The 20,314-nt window shown below is 34.2% G+C and overlaps 3 protein-coding genes across 3 annotated transcripts; 2 read left to right on the forward strand and 1 right to left on the reverse strand.

Annotated features, from left to right (window-relative positions):
• Nucleotides 1-1,272: 1,272 nt before the first annotated feature.
• LOC125876126 (uncharacterized) lies at nt 1,273-4,259 on the reverse strand. Its single transcript, XM_049557244.1, has 2 exons — nt 3,855-4,259; nt 1,273-3,320 (listed from the first exon to the last, which is right to left on the reverse strand). The coding sequence occupies exons 1-2, from the start codon at nt 4,032-4,034 to the stop codon at nt 1,428-1,430; spliced, it is 2,073 nt and encodes a 690-aa protein (XP_049413201.1). The 5' UTR covers nt 4,035-4,259; the 3' UTR covers nt 1,273-1,427.
• Nucleotides 4,260-6,202: 1,943 nt separating this feature from the next.
• On the forward strand, nt 6,203-13,336 carry LOC125876119 (uncharacterized). Its single transcript, XM_049557235.1, has 2 exons — nt 6,203-6,670; nt 12,558-13,336. Exons 1-2 carry the CDS (start codon nt 6,274-6,276, stop codon nt 13,070-13,072), a joined length of 912 nt encoding a protein of 303 aa, XP_049413192.1. The 5' UTR covers nt 6,203-6,273; the 3' UTR covers nt 13,073-13,336.
• A 3,296-nt stretch (nt 13,337-16,632) lies between these two features.
• Nucleotides 16,633-19,901, forward strand: LOC125876118 (uncharacterized). The gene is made up of 3 exons (XM_049557234.1): nt 16,633-16,784; nt 18,630-19,041; nt 19,217-19,901. Exons 1-3 carry the CDS (start codon nt 16,761-16,763, stop codon nt 19,729-19,731), a joined length of 951 nt encoding a protein of 316 aa, XP_049413191.1. The 5' UTR covers nt 16,633-16,760; the 3' UTR covers nt 19,732-19,901.
• Nucleotides 19,902-20,314: the final 413 nt, after the last annotated feature.

Here is a 20,314-nt window from a genome sequence, read left to right on the forward strand (position 1 = left end):
ATGTTTATGTGGGCAACTCGATTGCTTAAGGTGTCGAGTGCTAATCACGCCTTCTCTAGTTTGGGTCGTGACATGTTGCTGGTACCTCGGTCATATTTTATGTCACACTATATGATTGAAGTTGTATTATGTCGCACATTTGCTAAATGCAGAATCTAAGACATAATTTGAGTATTGTAATATATATTAGTTGAAGAAAATATTAAAGTGGAAGTGGTAAGAAAGTTAGTTTGATTATTAAAAGAACTGGCATCATAATTCAAATTTGATTTGTAAAATGAATTTGATTTTTTGAAACTTGTGACAGGAGTACAAGGTACTGATATTAGTAGAATGGTATTAGTACACAAATTAGAATGAGTGTGCTATCAATTGGGACGGAGAGTATAATATGCCTTTTTCGGGGGTGGGGATGGGTGTGGAGCATTAATAGTTGCTGCCTATTTTTTGTGAAAGCAAGTATATGCTGAAAAGTAATCAATTCATTTGTAAATCCTTCTTTCTTTCCTAGGAAGGGGAACCTTCTTTGATCGTGAGTAATGACATACACTTCGTATTTATTTCTTATTTTTGCAGACATTGGTGCAAGCAGCTCAGTAAGGTGTGAATTCACAGGGCGTTATCCCATGGTTGAGAATTTTTCAAGTCCTAGGTCTCAAAGTTTCTCTCTAATAATCCAATTGGTGGACATGACATAAGTTCCTTTCTTTTCTTTGTATTGGCTTCATCCTGTTGTTATAAATGACAATTAGAGTTCTTGAGCTAGTTACTCATAGACAAAACTTGGTTGGCTCACCAGTACAGTGCAGTTCTCCTAATATTATAACAATATACGAAATGATTCTGCCCATTCACTTCTCTTGGATATCTTCGTCTTGCTTATGCAGTGTCTAAATTTCATTTCAGAGCCCGTAGTTTGAATATCATGCAATCTGTGAATATCTAATGACAGTGATGAGACATTCGTAAGGGTGTTTTAGTTTCAATCTGTATTCTTACCATTTACTTGTCTTCCAAAACCATGGGGCTAAAAGTTAAATGCCTCGATTTTGCCTTTACCCAGTGAACATGAGGAGGCTTCCTTTTTCCTTTGCTCTATTTTATAGTACCTGGTTATACTTTTCTGATTTTCCTTTTCCAATATCTATTTAAGGGCATGAGTTCTTTTTTGTGTGTATGTGGTTTTGATCAGAGGGGCTGGGCTGGGGACATTGAGTTGTTTAGAAAAGACATAAAGTAATTAGTGAATGGAAGCAACAAATGCCTAAACTTAACATCTGGGGATAGAAATGGAAGTATTTCCCTAAGCTAGCTTAGTTATGAATACTTTCAGTGATCTAAATGGAGCATAATGATAACACTTTCTTGCACTGCTGTTAGACTAAAATTCAGACCTCATCGTTGTGGTCCCCATCTTCTCCCTCCTCTCACAAGCTGGCAGCAGAGCCTGTCGTATTGCCTGCCTCTTCTTCTGTGTTCTTATCATTCTCAACTTCAAGGTAATCGTCTCTTAAATCCCTTTCAGCAGTTTTTACATGGTTAGAAGGATAATGAAGATTGAGCGCATGCTTTTGGTCTCTATCTTCTCTGACTCTGTCGGTTTCTCCTTCCGTTCGTGCAGTGTTATCTGGTTTTTGATTTCTGGCATCTTGTGATCCTCCAGAATGATCTTCCGCTTCTTTTGGTTCCTGATAATAGTCAACCTCTTGGTTGTCATCTTCTTTGACATCCCTTTCAGCAATTGTCACATGTTCAGAAGAATTTGAAAGATTTTGAGCTTGCCTTGGCTCTGTATCTTCTCTGATGGTGCTGATTATTTCCTCTGATTGTACTACTTCATCTGCTTTTTTATTTCTGGCCTCTTCTGAGATGCTACTCTTCTTTGAAAGAGGTGTATTTGCGGACCCTTCTTCTTGAGAACTCTGGAGCAGCTCAGTCTCTTTGTTGCTGACTTCTCTTTCCTGCTCTTTCTCAATCTTCTGAGTCATGTCATGATTCATGACTTCTTGGTTCCCTTCCTCTGCATCTGCAAAATTGTTAGGGTTTGGCAGTGTCTTACCAGGTGAACTATCATCATGATTTGTGCCAACATCTTGCATTCTGTGTCTCCCTGTATCTGGATTTGCTCCTTGTTCTGACCTTATCTGGTTATTGTTTTGTAATGCTGAATCTTCACCTTGTTGAATTTTTTTGGTCATTTCTATCCCGTAATCTTCCTCGTCAGATTTCTTCCTCATGTCCACGCCCATGTCATTGTCTTTCTGATGGTCCCTTATTTCCAGTATGCTGCCTCTAACCCTCGCAACCCTTTCAGTTCCCATTCTTACTTTCAAGAATTTTCTGTTTCTCATGCTTGCAATTCCACGACTTTCAAGATGCATGCCACTTTCATCTACTTGGCGCTTAGCAATTATTTGCCGTCTCTTCCCTCTTGTGGTTCTCATGTGGTCCTTGCTCACTCTTGATGTTCCTCTGCTGTTTGAATTCTTTTGCATTTCTATCTTAGTCACTCCTTTGTCGTTCGTTCCAACGTCATAGTTTTGCTTTTGCACTTGATTTCTATCATGCTCATTTTCCTTAGATGCATTGTCACTGGTGTACGTTTTCTCATCTAGGTAAGATTCTTCCTTATTCTTATGATTGTCAGTGTTTTGTATTTGGCCTTTATTAGTTTGAAAAATGGTGGTGTTGCTGCTTGGAACATCTTTTTGAGAAGTTTCCAGCTGCTTAGACTGCTCGTATGCAGCTTTCCGTTTCACGTTGTCAAATCTCTCCCCAGTTTTTCCCGTGTTTTCACCTTCTCCAGTGACTTCCTTCTTTTTGTAATGGGTAGCTTCATTGGCCTTGCTGTCTGTCTCTTTTACTGAATTTTCCTGGTCTTCTATTTTGATGGATTCGTGCAATTCTCCACTTCTTCTTCGACTGTTGCTTCTTCTTCCAGCAGCCTCGGTGGTGAAATTTGTTGCTGGATTTGATGGGTCATCTGCACTTACTGACAAGACCTTTGTTGGTGAAAATTCAAGACGGTGTTTTAAATCCTCAATTTCAGCCTCTTTCTGTCTCAAAGTTTCAGAAAGTAGTGTAACCTGGGAATCATCGGACTTTGTTTCCATCTGTTTTTCCCTAAGCATCTTAATCTCACTCTGCTTTTCCTCAAGAGCAACTTCAATTGTTCTTTGTTCTTCTTTAAGGGAAGAGATCGTTGACTTCATCTCTGATATCCTACTGTCAAGATCTGTTTTCTGCATTCCAAGCCAGTATATATTGGATTTCATGTCCTCCATTTGCCTTCTGGTTTCTTTTGCCTTTTCTCTTTCTTTCTGTCACAGGTGACAAATAATGTTAGCTTGGGTAGCATAATAAACACAAAATTATGCTAATGGCAGAAGATAAAGACTATTGTTATTAGTCTCATTGAAAAACTCTACTGATCATAGATTACTTTGTACAATTAGCTGCTTAACACAGTAGATTTACAAATTTATCATCCATCTTTTCCCTTTTATGAAATTAAAATGCACTTTTGTTCATTCAATGATTGATTTAACATCCAGGGTCTGTGATATTTGTCACCTGATCTGATTTAACATCAGATTTTACCAGAAAATTGTTGTATAAAACCGTTTTTTTTAACCCCGTTAAGCAACATGTACTCTTTCAGTTAGATGTTCGTTGTAGAGGCAGATATGGTTTCAAGTCTAATTCCTGGCATACTTTATCAAAATAAGTCTAACAACAGAAGTCTAGTGGGAAGTATTGTTTCCTGATTTTGCATGTAAATAGATGTTAGCCATGGACAAGATTTCTTTTTTTCATTCAGTGCACACAGACACACAGAGAGGAGAGAGAGGAACCTGCAAGAGGAGTTTAAGGCCATCGAGTTCACGTTCTTTCTCCTTGACAAAGAGGTTGCAGATGCGCCTGTCCCTGAGCTTGTGGAGAGTCATAATTCCAAATACGGCAGCACCAAATGCGAGCAGCAGCAGAACTCCATATGATCTTCCAGTGTTTTGACTGTGCAGGTTCCTTTTCATGCTTTTGCTTTATCTTATGTCCAGAAGATGTGTAAAGAGTTGTGGATAACCTAACAAGAATGGCCTCACTTGGCTGTCTTTAGTAAATTTAGATTAATGTTTCACAGCTTGAGTGCTGCTTGTCATCTCAAAATGGTTCTCAAACTGCTTCCTCTTTCTCTCTCTCTCTACATGCAGAAGAGACACATAAATTTGTAGTTCTGATCTATAAGGAGCTAAGGAAGAGTAGAGGAGAGTTTGAAGGATACATGTGCATGGCATGTTGACTGTACAATTTTCTTAAATTTTTTATTTGTAGTTGCTGCTCCTTTCTCGAGAATGCTTTGTCATGCTTCCTATAGTATTTTTCTATGACATCTTTACTTCCGCTTTTTCTTTTTCCTCAAGCCGAGGGTCTATCAGAAACAACTTCTCTATCCCTCAAAGTAGGAGTAAGGTTTGCTTACACTCTACCCTTCTCAGGTCTCACTTGCGAGATTACATTGGAATTATTATACCATACTCAAGTCTCACTTGTGGGATTACACTTGGGTATGTCGTTGTTGTGGAATTGGCTAGATTTTCCTATTTGAAGCCACGCAAAGCAGGCAAAGCAGTTGTTTTTACTCTGTACAAAGTTTCGTCTCTCCAAGATGTGAAAGAGTGAAAAGATGGGAAAACTTGTAATTTTCTGGTAATTTATTTGATGTGCACGTAAGAGACCGAATATAATAATCATGTTTCAATCCCAAACAAGTTGTCGAATGTTTATGTCCGTTGCATAACATGTATCTTTGAGATATATATTACGCTTAATACATTGACCACCTCTCAAACTTGTCAGTAAATTTTATTTAGAAACTTGAACTATCACTTGTTCCAATTGAGCATCTGAACACATGATAAAGTGTTCTTATTAGACACTTTGAATTCAAAAATTGAATAAACTTTTGCGCGTATTTTCAAGTATCCATAATCCTTCCTTAGTATTTTTGCAGTGAGCTATAGGTCAAAAGGTTTGGCCTTATATTTAGCAACAAGCAATCAATCTCAATTATGTTGTTTGACCCTTTATTAATAAGCATTATGTAATTGCAGTATGATTGAGTAGAACCAAACAGATCTGATACAAAAGCCTAGCTTCACTCTTAAGAATAAATCCATAGAACTATTCTGCACCTAAACTTAAAAATTATTAAGAATTCTTATCTGTAATTCACGCTTTTCAGACTCCACTTATGAAATTATAATGAATATATTATTGTTGTTACAACCCCAAACGAATTGACCCCTATCGTATACAAAGTGTCCATACGTTGCTCATGACAAAAAGGTAAAAGCTACTAGTTAGTATGGCTAGTTTTTGGATCGCTTATTAATATTTAGCAATTATTCAAAATGATTTTTAAAGTAAAAATAAAATTTTGAAAAAAAAATCTAGCTTCAACTTTGAAAAAACTCGAGCACAATATATTGGAGTTTCAAATGTATAGTTCAAACTCCAAGAGAGGCAAGACAATTCAAGCTCTATGAATTTTTTTGGAGTTTGAACTACGTATTTCAAACTTACAGATTTTTTAATTCCAATACATTGTATTAGATTATCACATGTAAAAGTTTCAAACTCCAATAGCTAGGAATATTTTGGACAAAAAAAATTAATGTTGAATAGTTTTGAAGCTGAAATTGTTAATTCGTCTATATGCACATTTCTTCCGATATAGGGAAACTAGAAACTTACATAAATATGTTATATTAAGAACATATTTACCATTTATAGTAATAACATTTTTTTTCACTAGAACAATTATTAAAAAACACATATAATACAAGTATTATTGATGTAAATACATTTATCACACATTTTAATACACTTATAATACATTGTGTCAATTTTTTACTAAACAAGCATAATATACAGATATTGCATGCACAAATCACGTGTAATACATAGTGCATATTTATCGTATTATTGTTATGTATTTCTATAAATGGTAATAAATAAAATATCACTAAAACTAGTAATTATTTATTAAAAAAGTACTAACTCAACTAATTTTTCAAATTTCAAATTAACATTTACAAGATGGGCTTCAAAAAAGGATGGACTTGGACAACTATTGAAGCCCAATTGATAACATAGATCACTGGCCCAAACTCCAAATAATCTCAAAATTGTTCATGTGGTGTAGAAATGAATGTTACATAATCAATTTCTTCCTACACTCAACCAAAAATTTTTTATCTCAAGAACAAGAAAATGCTAAAATTGATGTTGGCTTGTTGCAAAGTGTACATATCAGAAAGCAGAAACAGGGGAGCTCTTGAATCAATTGAAAAAGCTGTCAAATTGTTTCCAGAATCCCCCATTATCAACAAATTTGAAGATGAGATTTACAACAGAGTTGGATATACCCTTGTTTCCAAAATTTCTCCCAATTCTTCATCTGGGTCTTGTTCCTTACCCTTAAAGAATGCATCTTTTGCTATGGTGAAAGCTGCATTTGAGACAATTGATCTCCAAGAACATTGTGGAACTCATCCTAGGCTTGGGGTTGTGGACCATATCTGTTTCCACCCTTTGGGTACAACTTCTTTGGACCTGGTTGCTGACACTGCTAAGTCTTTGGCATTTGAAGTTGGTTCTAATCTTAAAGGTTTGTTTTTTATATTTTTAGTGATATCTACACATACCCCTTATAAATGATGTTTTTCTTTTTTTTTTCATAATTGTGGTGTATGGACTAGCTTGTGTGCATGTTGACTAATTTCACGCGTACTAACTCTGTACACATATTGTAGCTACAAAAGATTGAATCTTGTTGTTTTGCATAGATAGATAAGCTTATTGTATGTTTGGCATTTATTGTAGCTAGAAAGATTGAATTTTTGCATTAGTAGTAAGATTAATTTTATGGCACCCAAGGTTGCATCCAAGTGATCAATGAAGTGGGGTTGAGAATCATGAGGTGTGAAGGTTCAAATTTTAGGGGAGGCAGAAACGTGATTTCTTTCCATCTGTACGGCTTGGTGGACATAGTTGGGGGTACTTGTGCTGGTGGGAGTTAGCATGTACCCCTGGAATTAGTCGAGAGTGCAAGTTGACCCAAAATGTTGTGAGTCCTTCAAATATTTTTATAGTCCCACTTGACTTATGCCCCTTGGAAGTGACATTGCTCTAAAAAGGATTGAGTCTTTATTTTGCATTAACAGGAAGATCAGTAACATGGATACTTATTGTGTTTTGATTTGAAACCATGGAAGAACCATAGTCAATTTTAAGGTTTGTTTGTCTTTAATTTCTGAATGTTGATATAATAGAGAGGTATTGATCGTGTTTCATCTATGCTTGTTCATTGTTCAATGGTATAAAGATAAAGGACAAATAAATGGCTGTTTGTTCACATTAGGAGTGTTGCATTGGTCACTAATTCACTTTTTTTGTGGTCTAAAGTTCACTCATTTTTCTAAAGGCTGCTCAAAAAGATGGCAATTGTAACACAAGTGAAATTACACATGAATTCGGAAGGCTTAAAGTTATATATAAATTGAAGATAAGTTTTGAAACACTGAATAGGGAAGGCTAGGTGAAACTAATGGACCTATATTTGTGATTAATATATGCTGCTATGGACTTGAAATCAGATTGTTGAGTGGTATATAGTTCTTACATTTGGAAGAGACACATGAGAAAAAGCTACTGCTGGGATGGTGTTTGGTACCTATAGCTGATTATTCTATGTTAAGTGAATCACAATTCTTCATTAGTCAATTTTCCATATGATGTAAAGAAGGTGCTTCACCACTTCCATGCTCGCTTTCATTCATACGATAATCTTCTACTTGATGGTTTTTCAAAATGTAATAGAAGAGTTTAATTCAATTACCTTATTTCATCTTCATCAAAAACAATTACCTTATTTGATGTGAAACAAGAAGATAAAAATAAAATAGAAATAGAAAAAGCTAGATAAAAGAGATAGACACAATTAAATTCAAACAACTAAGAGATGTAATGGTGAAACTAACCAACAACACCACTTAATTGGGAAATAAAAGCACCTAATCTATTAGAATCCTCAAGAAAGTAATAATCTTACTTGCAAATTCTAGGACAAAATGTTGAAGTTCAACAAAGGGCTTCCAAACTCTCACAAGAGGCATAACATGTCAAAAACTCCTTATGAAACCCTAATATCTACTATTTATACTAAAACTAAAATAGTGAAGAAAGACTCAATTGCCCTTCATTAAAATTACAAGGTAATTAAAATGGTAGGGCACTTAATATATTAAATATCTTCAAGTCTTCCATGTTGGTGCCTTCCAAAGGTTCCATCTTCATCCATAAAGCTTGCAATGCTTGAAGATCCTTAGCTTGACTCCTTGTGAAAGGCCTTCTTGAAGTAGTGTCACTTTGATCTACATCATTATTTCAATCAACGTTTCCCAGAGGTTAATTTATCTCTTGCCAATAAACTTTCCTTTAAGATGTTTTGACTTCTGACTAGTGTGAGGCAAGCATAGCTGATATGTATGGTTCTCTTTAGCATTCCATCATTAGTGCCATTATTGAAACTTCGATTAAACCACTGCAAAGATGGTGCGAGACTACATGCAGAGCTCTACATAAGCTTAAGATCTAGTAGAAAATGAATTTTGACACCTTGTAGATAACTGCCATTAATCAATTAAATCATTTAACAATAACAATAGGCTTATCACAAGATTGTCTTGTTTCGTACTCCTGGAAAGAGCTCATTATTACAAAACTGCAAGCCATTATCTGTTCTAAGCCGCTTGACCTGTTTTCCTGTTTGTTTCTCAATAAAAAAAATTCCCTTGTTTGAAAGTTAAGAAAACATCACTTTTGTTTTTCAGGAAATAAACGCAAACTTTTATTGAATAATCATCAAGAAAGTTAACATATACCTGGCACCACCTTTTGACGGGGTACGAGAAGGACCCCAAAGATTTGAATAATTGTAGTCCAAAGTACCTTTTGTTCGATGAATTGCTGGAGATTTAAAGTTGACTCTTTTCTGCTTCCCGAACACACTGTGTTCGGAGAACTCCATGTTCCCGATACTTTGTCCACACAGAAGACCTCTTTTACTGAGGATGGAAAGACCTTTCTCACTCATATGCCCCAATCGCATATGCCACAATTTGGTGATGTCGGAATCAGATTGGGCAGAACTGTAACAACACATGTAATAGTGGATCCCAACAAAGTGTACAACGTACCAGATCTGTGTGCTTTCACTATCACCAGGGCACCTATAGATATTTTCATAAGTTCGCCTTCACCTGTGTATTTGCACCCAAGAGATTCTAGAGTGCCCAATGAGATGAGATTTTTCTTTAAGTCAGGAACATATAGAGTTCTTACCACACCATCGTACATTCTGATTGAATCGTACGTTTACCAAAAACTTTGCAGGGAGCATTGTTTCCCATCAAGACAACTCCACCTCCAATAGATTCGTATATGGTAAATAAATCCTTTTGGGACACATATGATAAGAACAACCCGAATATAAAATCCACTTATCGTTAGATTTAAAACTACTACTAGTAGCTAAAAATATTGTTCCGTCAGACTCATCAGCAGCTACACTTGCTTCAGCGGGGTCAGTATTTTGATGCTCATTTTTGTTTTCCTTATGCTCTTCTTAGTTTTTCAACTTATAGCATTCAGAAATAATATGATCTTTCTTATGACAATATTTGCGCACCAGATTTCTGTATCTGGACTTTGACCTTGATTTAGGCCTTCCCATGAGTTACACTACTTTCTCAATAATATCTCTATCTATCTGTTCTTTTGATTTTAAGATAGATTTGATTTTCCTGCAAGAGATATTATCCTTTCCATAAAGTATAGTATCTCTAATATGCTTAAATGATTGGGGTCAGGAAATAAGTAATAAGACAACTTGATCCTCATCATTAACTTAAGCATTGATATTACTCAAATCCATAAGAATAGAATCAAATGCATCAAGATGTGAGAGTATAGACGTACCTTCAACCATACGAAATGTGTAAAGCTTTTGCTTTAGGTAAAGCCTGTTTTCCACTGTCCTCTTCATATACAAGGTTTTTAGTTTTTCCCACATGCCTTTGGTAGTGGTTTTTGCAGGTACTTCACGTAAAACCTCATTTGAAAGGTTTAAAATGATACCTGATTTTGCCTTTTTTGTCTATGACAGCAAACTTCGTATCCGTCGTATTTTCTGGCTTCTTCTCCTTTCCTTTCAGTGTCATATCTAGGTCATCTTGAATTAGGATAGCCTTCATCTTTAATTGCCACATTCCGAAGTTTGCACTTTGGTCAAATTTTTCAACATAAGTCTTCGTTACTGTCATTTTTGGCTACTGAAATCAATCTAATTAAATCTGACTCTGATACGAATTTGTTAGGATTGAGAACTCGGGTAATGCAGAATTTAGCCAAACAATGTTATAATGACAATAGCAAAGACAATAGTAAGTTGATAATAATAAAAGTAAAGCAAATAAAATGACACAAATTTAATGTGGTTTAGTCGGTGTGGCCTAGTCCACATGCAGAGAGGAGCAATTTCACTATATCAACAAGAGTACAAAATTAGAGTAAATACTCTAATTAATCCCAAATACCCAAAGAGAATAACCTCACAAAATCACTCCAAAGAAAGGGTTCAAACAAGTGTTTCCCAACACTTACTCTTACAAAATTACTCTTAATAGAAGGACAAGGAAAGAAAGCAATGAATTGTTTTCATATGCTTCAAGGTTTGTTTCAACTAATGTTTAACTTTCCTATTTATAGAGATAAAATGGGTTTGTTGATGTCATGGATGATGTCTTTGGAAGATACAAAATATTCAACATTTCAATGTGAATATATCAAATATATGGCTTCCAAATTTTTTAAAAATATAGTTGTCAATTCTTTGACAAATATGGCTGTCAAATTTTCACATTTGTGGCTTCCAAATCTTTCACAAAAGAAAGATAAAATAATTTTCTTCAGTCAAACAAAAGGTCACATTACAAATCTCCACCTTAGCCTGAATTTGGTGAATATAGTAAATTTGTTTCATTCTCTCCACAGAAGCCCATATGGGCAAAATTATTCTTCATAAATTCTTCGTGAACATGTCAACAGGGTTGTCTCTTGTGTTAATCTTCTATCCAGAGACCTTTCCTTCACCAATGGTTTCCCGGATGAAGGAAAATCTTTGGTTGTCTTGCGTACATGCATGTGAATGATGATAAATTAGAGCCAAGGGCTAACAAGTGTATTTTCCTTAGATATGCATCTGGGGTGAAAGGATACACGCTCTGGTATCCTGATCCCAAGTCACCAAAATTCATAATTAGTAGAGATGGTTTCCCGAATGATTTAACACAAGAGACAACCCTGCTGACATGTTCATGAAGTCTCTTCCAGTCAGCAAGTTCAAGCTTTGTTTGAACTTGATTGACATTTATGAAGAATAATTTAGCCCATATGGGCTTCGAAGAGAGAATGAAACAAATTTACTATATTCACCAAACTCAAGCCAAAGTGGAGGTTTGTAATGTGGCATTTTGTTTAATTGAAGAAAGTTATTTTATCTTTCTTTTGTGAAAGATTTGGAAGCCACAAATGTGGAAATTTGGCATTTATATTTGTCAAAGATTTGGCAACTATATTTGTCAAAGATTTGGAAGCCATAATATTTGATATATTCACATTGAAATGTTGAATATTTTGTATCTTCCAAAGACATCATCCATAATATCGACAAACCTATTTTATCTCTATAAATAGGAAAGTTAGACATTAGTTGAAGCATATGAAAACATTTCATTGCTTTCTTTCCATTAAGAGTAATTTTGGAAGAGAGTAAGTGTTGGGAAACACTTGTTTGAACCCTTTTTTTGGAGTGAGGTTTTTGGGATTAATTAGAGTGTTTGCTCGAATTTTGTACTGAAGTGCAAACTTTAGAATGTGGCAATGATGGAGGCTATCCTAATTCAAGATATGTCACTAGAATGAAAGGAGAAGAAGCCAGAAAATATGACGGACACGGAGTTTGCCATCATAGAAAAAAAGGTGTACCATCATACCCTTTAGTTGAGTGCTACTTGGGATGTTTGTAAATAATTGCTAGTTTGCATTTCTCTCATATCACATGCCGAGATCTACATAAACTTGAGATCTAGTGGACGATGTATTTGGACCAGCTTTGATGGATCAAATCATTATACAAAAGCTATTGCTTAAGGCAAGTTCCTTTTTCATTTTTGTATCTCCTGGAGAAGATCTGATATTAAGCATGACGTTACTAAATCGTGGAGATAACCTCTAATACCTACCATCATAGCCATTGACTAAGTGCTGTTTACGTTCTTTGAACACAATTACTTTGTGTGTTTGTTGCATTTTGCTATGTGTCGACAAATCCATTTCATGGTAATAGGATGAAGTTGTGCTTTACGTTGTCAAAGTTGTTACTGCTTTTTATCCATTTTAATGTCACTAAAAGTGGTCTTAAACGTAGACTGCAGTTCCAACCTTCTTATATGGAGCAGCACAGCAAGAGGGAAGGTCACTTGATTCAATCAGAAGGGAGTTGGGATATTTCCATCCTAATTCAAGTGAGAACCAGTGGATAGGTGGGACAAAATTAGAGACGTTGCAACTAAAGCCTGACGAGGGTCCTGCTCACGCGACTCAAGCAAAAGGTGTTATTACAATTGGAGCTACAAGGTGGGTTGACAACTATAACATTCCAGTCTTCACAAATGACATATCCATTGTTCGTAAAATTGCAAAGAGAGTCAGTGGCAGAGGAGGTGGACTTCCATCAGTTCAATCCATGGCGTTAACTCACGGAGGTGGGACAATTGAGGTTGCTTGCAACTTACTAGAACCTGCTAGAATTGGTGGTAACCAAGTGCAGCTTGAAGTTGAGCGACTTGCTAGGGAAGAAGGTATTTCTGTGGGGAAAGGATACTATACCGATCTCTCAGAAGAAAAAATAATCGAAAGTTACTTGAAACTAGTTCAACATTCTGACTAGCGAAGCTATAGGAAAAAATTATTCTATCCATCGTTCCTATTTTCCTTCTCTCTTTTCGCGCATTTTGCCAAGATTTTTGGAACATTTGATCTTGAACTCTAGCCTCCAGAACTAAGCAATAATATGTTTGTGTAAAATCTTGAATATTTTTTTTCACATTTGGTCATAGCACACAATATTGTGCTCATACTACATTTCTGAAACATTCTTATTGTATATCCAATTTTGTAATCTTAATGCTCATTGTTTTAAGGATTCTCTCCATATACATAAAGACATCTATCTTAAGAAGTCCAGCGGTGGAGCTAGTATTTGACTTTTATGAATTTTGAAATAGCCACCTATTCATAGTTCGTTTTAGTTACTGGCTCGCGATTACATATTTATACATAATTTCATGGATTTCTTAATACAAACACAAGATGTAACACCTTGTTGAGAACTAGATAGCATTGTTCTTCATTTAATATGATTGATTGTACCTTCTTGATGAAAAATATCTTTCTGTGGAAAAAGGTGAGGTTTTTGTAATAGAAAAGAGAGACGTATCAAAAACACATCTAAATTTTTATTTTATTTTTAGTTTCATACCTAAACTATCACTTATTAGTTTGAGAAACAAGATAGTTTAAATATGAAACTCACACTCTCAATAGTTTAGATGTGAAATTTAAAAAATAAATAGTTTAGATGTGTTTTCGACTCTCATATCAATAGAAAATGAGTTTGTCATAAAGCTAAATACAAAATGGTTGGAATAAATGATAGATAATGTGTTTTCTAGTTAGTCCTAGTCATTGCCTTGTCACACTGTCAATTCATTTATATCTTATTGTCCTTGTTTACAATTTACAAATTGTCATATTCTTGATATCAGAAAATTGAGGCTTCACTTTCTTCAACAATATCTTTTATCGAGATTTTGAGATTATTGGGTGATCGTAGAATTAAAAAACTATAAATAAAGTTGATGGATTACCATTTATTGAAGAAAAAAAAAGGGACTATGATCTTTATATTTATATTCTTTTTTCTTTTTTCTTTTTTTATACTCACTCCGTCTGTCTTTATTAACTATTGTGTGATTATAGAATTCAAAAGACTATAAATGAATCATCACTTATTTATGTTTCTTTAGGATTGTGTCAAATCAAACAATCGACAAATAAAATAGATGGAAAAGGGAATTTTCAATGTCCTTAATTACGTTATTGATTCACGTACGTGTTTTTGGTTGTATTCAATATTTTAATTTCCATCCGTATTTGAAAAACACTATTAGACTGCCCTAAATCATGGATTTCTTAATTAAATTGTTGCTTGAATAATAATATTACTAATTAATAAAGGGGCAGCTGGATGCAAAATTAATTTAGTAGCCTATTTTATACTCGACTCTTGTTTGAGAAGCAACCAACCCCCCCCCCCCCAAAGTGTGTATTATTTTATAAGAATGAGATCTATTTCTTTTTAATTTTTATTTTATNGGGGGGGGGGGGGGGGTTGACAAAAAGTTCTAATCCAGCAAAGTTTATTCCTAAACAAAAATGATCAAACAATAGTCGAGAAGAAAGAACGCTCATACACCTTTTAATTTATATTATATTGTCAAGGGTGACAATGGGGCAGGGTAAAACTTGTTTTTTTAAAATCATAACGGATAAAGAAACCCACGTAACACAACTTTATCATTTTTTCGGTTCCAATAATTCTAGGATATTTTTTTTTTACTTTTTTAGATTCANTTTTATACTCTTGACTCTAGTTTGAGAAGCAACCAACCCCCCCCCCCNCCCCCCAAAGTGTGTATTATTTTATAAGAATGAGATCTATTTCTTTTTAATTTTTTTAATTTTTATTTTATGTGTGTATGGGGAAAAGGGGAGGGGGGGTTGACAAAAAGTTCTAATCCTGCAAAGTTTATTCCTAAACAAAAATGATCAAACAATAATCGAGAAGAAAGAACGCTTATACACCTTTTAATTTATATTATATTGTCAAGGGTGACAATGGGGCAGGGTAAAACTTGTTTTTTTAAAATCATAACGGATAAAGAAACCCACGTAACACAACTTTATCATTTTTTCGGTTCCAATAATTCTAGGATATTTTTTTTTTACTTTTTTAGATTCAAATAAAGTGAAGCTTGAACAATATCTTTAAAATGTATTCTTTCAATTATATTGATATGAGAAGAATAACAATATTTTATTATATTTCTTACATAATTTTTTAGTATGTAAATTTTTATTTTATAATAAAAATTTGATCATATTCAATTTAGCTTCAAAGATTAATTAAATTGATTCTCAGAAAGTGAAATTAAGTATCGCATAATTTTTTTATTTTAAAAAAAATTAAGATATCCCTAATTCAATCATCCATTTCACATTAAAATTGTTGCTTGAATAACACTCACTCCCATCCTTTTTTTTAATGGTTACGTTTCGCTTATTAAAAATTATATTAAGTAGACTAATTTTTAAAATTAAATTAAATTAGATCAAATCAACATTTTAAAATTATTTAGTTGTTTGAAAACTATACAAAATTCTTCTCACACTAATATGATGAAAATATCTATCTTAAAATATTGATCAAAGTCTATATAGTTTGACATTTGAAAAATAAAATATGACAAATAAAAATAAACGAAATAATATTAACAACTTTGACACAAGCGGAACGTCATTAATTTAGTAGTCACATCACACATGCATTCAATATTCCTTGTCACTCATTAACAAAAAAAATCAGGTGCTTAACCCAAACCACGCGTAACGATAGATACATAAATAAATAAAATTTATTCAATTAAAATAATTTAAATTTTTAAATAAGACGATAGCAGATTTCTAACACGTAAAACAAAAGATGATGTGTGACCAACTTTATTTTATTTCTGAAACTATAAACATACCATGTGTGGCCAACTGTTTTTTTTTTTTTTCTGTTGTTTCGATGTTGGAATTAGGATTAGGTTTGGATATTGGAATTAGGATTAGGTTTTTTTTTTTCTCCTCTTCAATTTGTTTATCTCATTTAAACATGTTTATGAAAATAAAGAAAACTTTACGTGATATATCGGTCGGATATATCACTTTACGCGACATATAAGTCAGATAAATCACCTTACGTGATGTATCGGGACGTTGGATGATGTATACGAAATCGAGACGCGAAGTATCAGGATATTGAGTGATGTATCCGAAATCGGGATGTGATGTATCATAACGTTTTGGAATGTGTCCGGATTCCACCAAATTTAAGAATTTTTTGTAATTTTAAAAAGAGTAGAAATATGACGTAATTAACTTTTAACACCATAAAATTTATGTAAAATTCTCAAAAAATATCGTCTTTAATGATTTATAACTATACAAATAATTAAAAAAATATTTTATAAATTGCAAATTTAAAAGTTTTCATTAATTAGATAGTGTCACGTAAAGTAGCACGAAGATTGAGGGTCAATTAGTGGTATTGTGACATTTGATTTGTAATGTATCCCCATCATTGCTTAGTCAATTAGCTCCATGAAATAGACTCCTCCTATAGTATACTATATATAAAGCACCTTCCTTCCTTCCTCCTCTCAATTCATTTCTCAAAAAAAAAAAACTAAATTCATCATCAACAAAACACAGACAAAAATACAAGAGAAACAAAAGCACTAAGAAGAAAAAAAATGGATTCCAACTCAGAGTGCAAGGTAAGAACTCTCCCTCTTAAAGAGTTATAAACATTTCTTCATTCATTCTGCAAAATTTCTCTTTTCATTTTGCTCTCTTCAGTTTTGCTAATATTTTTTGACTTAATCGTGGTGTTTGAATCAGCTGTTTTGTAATTTTCCTCAATTTTTGTGTAGAATGTTGAAGATTTTCCTCAGTGTAGTATGTTGAAGTCTGTAACCATCTCATAGGGCCAAGTACATTAATTTGGGTAGCAGTGAGATTTAATCCTAGCATCTCTGTCTTTTATGATATCGTGTTAAAATGTGTGACTATTTTTTATCTAATAAAAGTGTGTTTTCTCTAACATAGTCACACATTTTATTTTTTATTCTGTTGGTCCATTATAATTTGTATATTCCATGTGTATATTTTAAAATTTGCTAAAGGATAAGATTTCTTTGGATATTTACTCAATGAGTCACATTATATTGTACTAGCATTGTGCATTTTTGTATTTTATTTTTCTTTGTTTGTGTATACTAGTAGTATAAAAATAAGGACAACACACGTGTCCACTTTCTAGAACTATCTTTGTGAGACACGTGATTCTCGTTTGTCTGAACCTTTAATATTTGGGCCTCAAAATATCCAAATAGCCCAATCACATCCCTTAAAATAATGGGCTGAATTATCCATAAAATATGGGTAACTTACATAAATATACTATATTAAAAAAATATTTACCATTTATAGTAATAACATTTTTTTTTAGTTGATCACTTTTAATACATATTACAAAGAACAAATTATTATTCACATATAATACAAGTTTTATTGATGGATAATACATTTTTCACACATTTTAATACACTAGTAATACAATGTGTCAATTTCTTACCAAACAAACATAATATATTGCATATATAATTCACTTTTAATATATATTGCAGATTTAACATAGTATTGCTATAAATGGTAATAAATAAAAAGTATCGCTAAAATCCGTAATTATTTATAAAAGGCATCCATCCAAATAATTTTTCCAAATATTATATTCTTGGCCACCTCCACCACAATTATGTGATATAGTTTAACTGGACATGAAGTTTGAGAAATATATGATGATTTTGCTATGTTCTAAAATTGTCCTTAAAATAAGTGAATTCTTAAATGAAAAGGTATATCTTTGTGGAGTTTTTGTCAAATTAGTGAGACTCAATATGGGTAAAATGTTAGAGTGTCATTACCTTACGAAGTTTGTATCAATTAGAGTTAGTTGGTTTAGTTAGAGTGCAATAAAGCTATTGCATTGAGGTCTTGTAATGGAGTTGTTACGAGAGGGAAGGGATTAAGAGGTTAATTCCTAGGATTACAAGAGTTTATAATCAAAACATTGCTCGTGTTTTAGTAAAGTTGTTGGTGAAATCCTCCTACTCTGGTAGGTCATGGTTTCACTCTTTTGAGCAAGGAGGTTTCCATGTAAACATCGTGTGTTCTTTACTTACTGTTTTTGTAGTTGTTTACCCTCCGTTCTAGTACTAGTACTAAGTCAAGGACCTGGTCTCTTGGCTCATGGTGGACTCACACAAGCCATCACAACTAATCATGTGAAAAAACTATAACATGAAAACTACAATACAAGAAAAAAATGATGCATTTCAACCATGCCATTTCAATAGGAGCAAGGGCGAATTTAAGGGTAAAATATGGGGCACGTGAACCCGTGATATGTATATATTTACCTAGAAGGTAGGGAGTAGGGATCAATTGCCACGTTCTACAAATTGTAGAATCGCCTCTGAGTAGGAGTTAATCATATAGTCAACCTAATTGTGCTACTCACCATATCACCTTGAATTGATGTTAGTGTCATTATTTGTTAGGACAAGAAGAAAAGTGTAACACAATCAATGCTGCTCTGCTGCAAGCTGTACATATCCGAATCACGCAACAGAGAAGCACTTGAACCTATTGAGCGTGCTGCCAAACTTGATCCGGAAACAGTCATCATTAACAAATTTCCGGATCGGGATTACAACCGCGTAAACTATACTCTTGTATCATATGTTATTCATGACAGCACAGGCTGTCCCATTTATAGCCCCTTGCATCAAACTGTCGTAGCCATGGTTGCTGCAGCCTATGACGCGATAAACCTTGAGCAGCACTCTGGCACACATCCTCGCCTTGGCGTTGTGGATGACATTCTCATTCATCCATTGGCGCGAGCTTCACTGGATGAAGCTTCTTGGCTTGCTAAAAAGGTTGCAGCTGATATTGGAAACCGGTTTCAAGGTTAGTAAAAAGTTTGTAACTTTAAATGACTTCTTCTTTTCTATCACGTGATATGCTGTACTGACTTGAAAATGTAAAACGAACCGGTTTTAGAGCTCAAAGTAAGTGTATATATGAAATTGCACGCGTTCTTGACCCTCTGACTTTAAATTCTTGATTCGCCTTCTGAATACAGTACCTGTTTATTTATATGCTGCTGCTCACCCAATGGGGAAAGCACTGGACACCATAAGGAGGGAGCTAGGCTATTACCGGCCTAACTTCAGAGGCATCCAATGGGCAGGATGGGCTCAACCAGAGCAGGTACCAATCAAACCTGATGAAGGTCCAGAGGTGGTATCTCGTGCTAGAGGTGTCGTGATGATTGGAGCTCATAAATGGGTAGCAATGTACAACATCCCAATTATGTCCACGGATCTCTCAGTTGCTAGACGTATTGCTCAGAGAGTGAGTGCTCGAGGTGGAGGCTTACCAACTGTGCAAACTCTAGGCCTGTTTCATGGTGAGGACTCAACTGAGATAGCTTGCATTCTTCTGGAACCGAACCAAATTGGAGCTGATCGCGTCCAGAACCATGTTGAGACACTGGCATCTCAAGAAAGCTTGGATGTAGAGAAAGGTTATTTTACTGATTTATCACCTGAAATGATAATTGAAAGATATATGAAACTAATTTCCAGTTCAAGCTGATTCACCAGTGTAAACTGTGTATAAAGCTACTCAACTCTGCCTTTAAGCTTCTGTCAATAAGAGAATTCAACTCATCTGTATTTTCCATTCATGTCAAATGATGTTTGAATGGATCTGAAAATGCATTGACATACAATAATGTAATAGAATGGTTACTTTCTAGTGGTTAATTTTCATATTTTATGATTGTATGGCTGTTTGTGATATTTGCATTTCATTTAAGCCTATGGTTTATTAGAAATAGTCTATTTATCTCTGTAATGTCAGCATACACTCTACCCTTTTCTGACCAACTTATGGGATTACACTAGGTATACCGAGTATGATGGTGTTGTTTGTGAGATTTGCATTACAAAGCAAGAGTCATACAAGTTTTTGATGAACTGGTCTTTCATGTTATGTTAGGTTATATTATATATTCTCTATAATCATATTCCGTTGTGGCATTAAAAAACATTGAGACGAATGATGATGCTATAGAAAAGTTTGACGGTAGATAATTCATACGGTGAACAGCTAATTTACATTGAGGCTTAATTGATTAATATAAATTTCCATGTCATGTTGACAATGGAGTAACAAG

This window comes from Solanum stenotomum, chromosome 9, assembly GCF_019186545.1.
Source record: "Solanum stenotomum isolate F172 chromosome 9, ASM1918654v1, whole genome shotgun sequence".
In the NCBI taxonomy this organism is placed as follows: domain Eukaryota; kingdom Viridiplantae; phylum Streptophyta; class Magnoliopsida; order Solanales; family Solanaceae; genus Solanum; species Solanum stenotomum.